The sequence below is a fragment of the Corvus cornix genome, chromosome 12 (assembly GCF_000738735.6).
Source record: "Corvus cornix cornix isolate S_Up_H32 chromosome 12, ASM73873v5, whole genome shotgun sequence".
Classification (NCBI taxonomy): Eukaryota; Metazoa; Chordata; class Aves; order Passeriformes; family Corvidae; genus Corvus; species Corvus cornix.
This window is the reverse complement of record NC_046342.1, coordinates 16,165,483-16,174,264: the sequence shown is the minus strand read 5'-3', so window position 1 is coordinate 16,174,264 and position 8,782 is coordinate 16,165,483. Positions and strand designations below refer to the sequence as shown.

The following is an 8,782-nucleotide window of genomic DNA, read 5'->3' as shown; positions in this document are numbered from 1 at the left end:
TGATAAATAAAAAGCAAACACATGTGCTTGCTAAAAGATGCACAGTCGGTGCAGCCAGCTCGGCCTCAAAATATCTGTGCCCTCTCTGATCAGCTTGGCAGTCACACAAAACCCTCCCGAGGAAAGCAGGCCAGGGAAGCAAAAAGGTGATGCTCAATAGTTCGTATCAAAGCAAATGCTGAACTGAATTTCATGGGCTATTTCTGTTTCCTTGCTAAATAGCAAAGGCCTACTGCAAATAACAGAGTGAGAGTTTTGCAGGAGAGAAAAGGTCACCCAGGATCTCTCACCATGAAAAATGCTGTGCTACAGACAGGGAGCAGCACTGTCTCCCTGTGTAAAGAAATATACAGAAATACTACTTATTGTCTCCACATGTTTATACAATAGACACTCCAACTGCAGCCTTTCCTTTTAAGACTGTTTTCAAAAATAAAAAAGTACAAAAAGATGTGGTGAGGGTTTCCTTCCCAGTGCAGCAAATTTGAGGTGCAGAATAAACATGGAATTATTGAGTCACTCACAAAAATGTTACCGGAGAGATTTCAGAGACATACTTCTGGCTTAGCTCTACTCCCACTGACGTCGGTTCAGACTTTTACCACTGATTTCAGGCAGTGCTGGCCTACGTAGCACTTCCAGCTCAGCTATTATTACCTTTTAGTTTAAAATATGTAATGTTCCTCTGTAACAGACGGAAAAATATTTCAGGAACTTTTTAAATCTGTTCCTCCAAGATACATTTTTATTTTTTTTTAAATCACACTGAGACACGGTTCCTGGATGCAAGAACATGTGACCATGTTCTAAATAAAGGATATTTTCCACTTCTTGCACAACTGGAACAGATATAAGCAGTAGCTTGAACAAACTGCATTGCAGAACCCAACCAGAATATAAAACACTTGAATAAGATCCATAAATAGCAGTAATATGAAAAGACTACCTCCAATAAGGCACAAACTCAATGTTAAGCCTAATGTAATCAAGTTCAAATTCAATCACACTGCAAAGTTCATTTACAAAATTTAATTTGATCATCTGCAGGCTAAGGCACTAGGGCACTTCAGAAGAGTCCTCTTTGGCTCCAGAGTAAGCACACATTTCAAATATGTGTGCCTATTTGGCAAAATTAATATTTCCTCAACAATCATTGTGTATTAAAAGGGAAACTTTAACTAAATCAAGATTTCCGTGTTGACCACCAGATAAGAGGAAAAAACCAAAAACGAATGCTTTACAGAGGATCCTAACTGGACAGAGATGGGGCACCAGCTGATACAAGTAAATTATTGAAGGTTTGCACAATGAAAAAGGTCTTTGGGCAGCAGGAATGATGAGAATTTTATAAAGACATCACTGCTTTAATAATGACAAACTCTACATCTCAATGCTATTGCTCATAAAACAAAAATAAGCTTATTAAGAAACTATCATGCAAATTAAATGCATATTTTTTCCACATATATAAATACTTCAGTAACGGCATCATTTGGGTGCTTTTTAACCAGTCTGAAAATATAGGCAACAGAAAAGGGCACAAATGGCAGTAATTTATCTGCAGGTTTTATTAAGAGCATGGCAGTAAATTACAACAGCTGACAGTAATTTGCTGGTGCTTGTGAGGACCATCCAAATGGACACACATTGCAGAGAACAAAAAAATACAGAGAAAATCAATTTAATATAGAAAATTTTGCTGCATTTGCCACACCTGGGTTGGTTCAGATTGCCCTGTGGAGAGGCAGGCTGTACAGCCTTTACCTCCAGATACCAGTTTGACATCCAAAACATTGCCAAATGATTTAAAGAATCCACATTAGAGACATAACTCAAGCCTCCAGCACCCTGCTGACTGCATGCAGACATGTCGGGATCTGTGTTTACTTTTGGTTATAAAACTCCACCAATTTCATTGTACACTGCTTGTACCAGGAAACAAATCTTATTTGCTTGTTCATTACACAAACACATACATATTTAAGTGTATGTACTTGTAGATTAAAACTATTATCCTTTGTGAATATGGCAGGAGAGGAATAAAATATGAGTATGAGGGGGAAAAAATAGATCTCATTGTCTTACTGGTAGTCTTAAAGCCCATTTTCCTCCCACAGTGAAAAGTGACTCTGAAAAAACCAAAGCAACTGAAACATCATCTCAGTTTTCAAAGACATTCAACCATGGCAAATTCCAGAGACCCCATGAATGTAGATATTACTTTGCCCAAGGATCTAACTTCTCATGAGTCGGGAGGGTTTGGGAAGTATGGGTTTGACTAATCTATCTCGGCCCCATGTATCCTCTCCACCCCCTGTGATTAAAGCTTTTGCTGGGCTTACATTTTAACTTGGCTTCTAGCAGTCAATTGTGGCTTGGCCAAAGTTAGTACAGTATTTACTGCAAAAAGCTTTTATTATTGGACCCCTTGGAGCTTTGGATTGCAGACTTGAATTATGAAATAAGGATGGAGTAACTGCGAGGGCACACTGGAGAGGAGAAACCTTTAACTGGATGTTACATATTAGAAAACAAGCAACCTGGGAGGAAGCAAATAGAGTTTTGCTGAGAGAAGGACAGCAGTATCAGCAGGGCTTAGTTAAACTGGTCAACAAAACTGTTTCTTCTTGGTTCAGAGCACCGACATTCTTACCTATTTCTGAGCAGGATGGAATTTTCTCTGTACTCACAATTTCAGCTGCTATGAGTAAGCCCAAGATGCTTCTCAACTCTTATGGTTAGAAGATCAGAGAAAGCCCTGAATGTTGCTAGGAAATCAGCAGTTCTCACCAGGGAAAAGAGCAGATTGCTGTTTAGACTCAGCTCCTCACATCAGCTCTGGTTTGCCTGCTCCCCAGGCACCCTTCCAGAGCCAGGCTGCGGAGAGGGTAAGAAAGCAATTCCCATGGCCACAGTCCCACAACTACACCACATTGACCTGCTGCTATTCCACTTACTGCTATGCAATTACTCCTGATTTACATCCACAAGAGAAAGCAGCAGGGTGATGCTGATACCCCTGATTATCATCAGTCAGACGGGTTCCAGGCCTGAGCAAAGCTGAAGGACTACAGAAGTCCTCTGAGATATGATCACGAAACAAACAGGTTTGTGAGCAACTTCTACCTCCTGTTATCATCAAGTTTATCAGCCTGGCTCCAGGGACAGGTTTATATGGACCTGGCAGGGCCCCTGACTCCTTTGCATCTTCATCTCCCACAATACCAGGATGACAACTGAGTACCTCTCCCTCGAGGTACGAGCTGTACGTGAGCTGGGCAGGCTCCACGCTGAGGTTAACGTGTCAGTTCACTATCTGCCAGAAAAACCGTGGATTATTATTCCACCCTCAGGGCTCCCTGTTCTCATACACATGGGTACATGTGGAGCAACGTGAGGCAGACAGGGACAAGCTGGTCACTCCTCCAAAAAGCTCCCCTAGAAACATCAGGACACATATTGGTCTGAAGCACCACCAGGATGTCAGGGTGACAGACCCCTTTAAACTCAAAGGGTGGGCAGTGCTGTCTCTGCAGGAATATCAGGTAAGGAGGTACTGGGGAAATTCACTCCAGGGAAGTTTGAAATGGCAACATTTAGAAGACAGTAAAATACTCCAGCGCTTCATTAGAGTTTATTCACTTCTCCCTGAGAGAAGTGAACAATGGAAGGCTGCACTTGGGTTCCAAAACATCAAGTCAAAGGAATTAAAAGCAGTTGCAACATCTGTGCAAGGTCAAATGCAGACCTGCTATCCATGCTCACACCAGGAACGCACAGACAAACTGCTGACTACAAAGAGGACAGCCACAAAGGGACAACTCCTGCACACCAGTTAGGACATGCAGCTGGTACGAACAGGGCAACTGGACCACAGCGAAGTAGTCATGACTGCTGCATTCCACTGTCAACACAAGCACTAAACCCGAAGCCCTGTGTGTCTCTCAGCTGCCTCCATCACAGCTGGAACCCATCAGTGCCAGTGAACCCCATCTGCTCTGCACATTAGCCTGGCTCTCAGATAATTACCTGGGTAATGGCAACTTCCCTGCATAACCTTGGGGAGCAAAGGAGTTCTGGCAACTTCAGTTTGGTTGCATGGCCTGTCAGGCTGCACAGCACCACCACTACCTGCACCACTACACAGCACCACCATTTACCTGTACCAAGGGTTCAGTGTAAGCAGGGCTGCCGTGAAGACAGGCCACAGGAGGTGGCCCCACATCTGTCAGCCCTTTTGACAACAACAGAATTTTAACACCTTTTACTATAAACCTTCAGTGTTTCTGAAGCATTCAGAGGATTGTCAAAAAGTCATTTATTTACTTTGAAGTTTGTCTGACAGGCCGTACAATCTAAACTCATTCTAGCACTTTTTTTTTTTTTTAAATATTTACATTCTTATTCATTTTTCCACTGCACACAGATGTACAAAGAGCAGTGTTCAAAACTAAAATATGAATATAGAGACAGGCTAACAACAGACTCGATTACAAACATGATACACTCGTAGCAACGACCTTATATTCAGCAGAGTGCTGCTTAGGAGAGTGTTGAGGTGAAATGGAGGGTTCCTTGAATGAAAAAACGGAGGGAGAAACGTGCCATCGCTGCCAAGGTGGATGCCCAAGGTGTGGGAGAGCACTGACTTTCTTTTTCCAGCAGTAGGACGGACAACGGGTCGCTCACAGCCCACAAGGGAGGGAAACACACACAGACCGCCTTATTTCCCTTTACACAGCATATCTACGCGACACAGCCGCTCCAGATAAGCAAACAGGGTCTATCTAAGGGAAAAAACACTCTAGGAAGAAAGTGACCTACCTAGCAAAAGTTTCCAGTCCCCAAGCAACTGCAAGTAGCAAAAAAAAAAAAAAAAAAAAAAAAACCAAAACAAAAAAAAACACACAAACGAAAAAACCCCAACCAAAAGCCAAGCAACCAAAAACAACCTTAGATGCTACAACTCCTTGCAACCCCTCCGCGCTGACCCCGCCGGGGGTTCTCGGCCGCGGCCAGCGGCGCTCACCGGGGCAGGTGCGGCCCCGGCCTCGTCCCCCCTCCCGGCGGGGCTGCCCCGGGTGACAGCCGGGCCCGCACGACCAACAATGCCCTTTACATAACGCGGGCCCGGCCCGCCCTCCGCCAACAACGCCGCTATTATGGCAGGGAGCGCTCGGCGGCCGCCCCGCTGCGCAGCAGCGGCCGCGGGGATGCTCCGCGCCCGCGCACGGCGGGGACCCGCGCCCCGCGCCCCACCTGCTCTTGAGGGGCTGGCTCTTCAGCTCGTAGTACGTCTTGGGCTCCTCGTGGAACTCCTCGCCCACCTCGAAGTCCGGCACGATCCCCGACTCCGCCTGCATCGTCGCCGCGGCCGCTGCGAGAGGGAGAGACGGGAGGTTACGGCTGCGGCGCCGAGCGAGCCCCGGCGCGCCGCCCGCCCCGCTCCGCTCCGCTCCGCTCCGCTCGGGTGGCTCGGCTCACACACAGCGCCGCCCGCCCCGCCTGGGACTTGTAGTCCGCCCCGGGGCCGGCCCGGCCGCCTCCGCCCGCCGCGCACTACAAGTCCCGCCGCGCCGCGCCGGGAGGGCAGGGCCGGGCCGGGCCGGCGCTGTCAGCCGGAGCGCGGGGCCGCCCGCGCCGCCCCGTCCCGTCCATCCCGCCCCGGGCCCGGCCCGGCCCGGCCGTGCGCGCCACCTGCCGCCCCCTCCCTGCCGCCACCCCGCCCCCGCTGTGACGTCACGCGGCTCTGACGCCACAGGTGCCGCGCGTGACGTCACGCTGCCCGCAGCACCCCGGCGGCGGCCGGGGCCTCGCCCTCCGCAAACCGCTGCAGGTGTCCCTAAAATCACAGAGTCATGGGATGGTTTGGGTTGGAAGGGGCCTTAAAGCCCGTCTGATTTCACTCCTTGCCATGGGCAGGGACACCTTCCACCATCCCAGGTTGCTCCAAGCCCCGTCCTACCTGGCCTTGGACACTTCCAGGGATGGAGCAGCCACAGCTTCTCTGTGCCAGTGTCTCGCCACCCTCACAGCAAAGAGTTTCTTCTTCATATGCAATCTAAACCTGCTCTCTCTTAGTTTGAATCCATTCTCCCTTGTCCTGTCACTACAGGCTCTTGTAAGAAGTCCCTCTCTGTCTTTCTCATAGGCTCCCTTCAGGTATCATGAAAGGACCAGCGTGAAGGGCTCTTCCTCTCCCCTTGGGAACATCTGGCACAGGCAGCAGGTATCCAGCTGCAAACAACATTCCCATACTGCTGCAGACCCAGGAATCAGCCTAGCCAGGAGTTCAGTTAGAGGGGAGGGTGTGATGGGTTTGAATGCCCACAGCAAAGGTCAGCTGGCGATAGAATGTCGGACATTTATTGTGACTTACTTTGAAAAGCAATGAGTGTTTGCATCCCAGGATTTTGCGCTTTTCCAATTAAGTTCCCAACACAAGAACGGACAGCACTAAGTGGCTTCCTCTGAACTTTACCTGCCTTTTTATAAAGAGTCCAAAGCTCATAAACATGGCAAAGAATGGTTCAGTAAAATGGAACATTTGAAGCCAGCTGGGCTTCAGTTATTTCTAACAGAAAAGTTTTAATGCCACCTCATCTTCCAGTTTGGCTCCTGGCATGTTGGGATACTAAGAGCAGATAATCTCAGAACATGGAGGTGCGAAGAGCCTCTGCCACACACCATTGTACCCACAGGTGCCAGCCCCAGGGAGAGCCAAAGAGGGACAGCTGGGTGGAAGGGTGGCAAGGAGGTCTTGGAATGGGAGGGTTTGGATGGTGTCAGGGATTACAGAATTCCTGTGCCTGCTCAGCCCCTGTGAGTGATGGGGTTGGTCCTTCCATGGGTTCAAAGACCCAGGACGTGGAAGGTCCCATTCAGAACTCATTAAATGATACTGTTTGGTCTTTGTTGTTTTCTTCAGTTTGGGGGTTGGTGCCACAGGAAGGTGGATTTCAGGAATGGGGCTCTGTCCCTGTGCTCATGAGGGGCCTTCTATCAGCACTGACTGAGACTCAGGACATCTTTAATTTCTTTAATCTTTACAACACAGAGGGCAAGAAACCTTCCTCAGCTCTGTCTCCTTATCTGCTGTGACAGGGACTTCCCTCAGTACAGAAATTCCATAGAGCATTTCATTCATGGCATTTTCCCAGAGCTTTGACCTCAGTTCATTAAGTCATAGCACAACTCAGAGATCTGGGACATTTGAGCATGCTGTTGATAACTGATGCCTAATAATTCTGGTGCTATCATATCACTCACAGCTAAAATCACACCACTCCTGTTGTGCCAGTGGAACACCAGTAACTCCAACACACCAGATAAGCCAGAAAAAGAGTCTTTTCCATACATCCCTTTCCTCTGTCACAACTGCCAAAGCTGCTCAGTGCTGCACCGGGGACTGCTCACACCTGGGCAGACAAGACTCCTCCTCATTTCAGGCAATGTGAGATTTGATAAAATAAACCCAAGAATTTTAGCTTGCTTCAGAAATTTAAGTCCCAGATTTTATGCAGCTGCCAAATTCCATGCAATGACTTAATAGCAAGAGTAATTACTTTAATGAATCAGATACAACAAATGGATAAGGCCCTGAAGAATGTTCTTTTGAGCCCACATTGGCAGATGGCTGGGATGGCTCGACAAAGGAGTAGGCTTGCTAACAGTGCTTTGGGGGAAAAAGAAAAAGGCAACCAACAAACAAACAATAACAACTTAGAATAAACCCACTGCTCAGCTACATTTACAGCCTGAGCCTCTGTGGGTTAGGGGGTGTTGCTGAGGAACTGTGTTTTCACAAGTGAGGAATCACTCCATGATTTGATGAAGGCAGTAAACAACAGGACTCACCTCTTTGCAATGATTTTGCTTCTATTTTTCCAGGTGTAAAAATGAGATATTCTCTTCTGCTCTTCAAAATGTACAGCTTATGAGCCTTCAGCTCTATTTTAATTATAGCAGTAGTTCTAAAGAGCAAAGATCTTTTATGCAAATACGTGTCCCAGGCAATGCTGCTTCACTTGAGATCCCACAGCTTCAGCAGGGCCAGTATGTGCAGCTCCCAGGGAGAAAGGAAGCTGGTTTACTTCTCATCAGACCATGAATCTTTTGATTCCATCTTGCAACCTCTGTGCAATGCAAGGTTTTACCTGGTGTTCAGATCAAGGCAATTTCTCATTGCACCTGGGCTAACCAGGACCTTCACACTGCTTTGCTGAGTCATACAATGTTCTTCTATTCATAATAGATGTCATCCATGTTTATAGTATCTTTCTAGAGTTCATTTTAAGGGTGAAAGAGCAATGCTTCCACTGTGCCTAAGCACGATACTAATAAGTAAGCATACCCGAAAACAAAAATGATGCTTAAAAATTAATCCTGTTATGCCAATATTGCAGTTAAATTGACGTAAAGAAAACATGCTGCAGGGTTTTGATTTCTGTAAAGTTACTCTCTATAGCTGGAATTCAACAGCTCTGTTGATTGTTTTCCAGTTATGAATGTCAAACTGCTTTAGGGAGGTGAGCAAGAACGATTATCCAATTTAGCAAAGTGAAAAACAAAACACAGAAGGGTTATTTGTCAAACATCAAATCAGTGGCAGAACATGAACTTCAATCTAGTGTTCACATCATGGGCATAACCCTACTTAAGCTCTTGCTAGGTGGTATTTCTGTAGAATTGTCCCTCCCAAAAAGGGCAATGGCCTAGAAGCAAGTCCCAAACACTCTCTAGGGGGTAAAGTCAGGTTTCAGGAGGGACAGCCTTGTATTCA

The 8,782-nt window shown here is 46.9% G+C and overlaps 1 protein-coding gene across 1 annotated transcript in view; it reads right to left on the bottom strand.

Annotated features, from left to right (window-relative positions):
• The window catches only part of MITF (melanocyte inducing transcription factor), a 101,293-nt gene extending 95,930 nt beyond the window's left edge, over positions 1–5,363 (bottom strand). The window contains 1 exon segment of the mRNA XM_039558834.1: positions 5,260–5,363. Within this exon segment, the coding sequence (XP_039414768.1) occupies positions 5,260–5,363 (104 nt within the window).
• Positions 5,364–8,782: the final 3,419 nt, after the last annotated feature.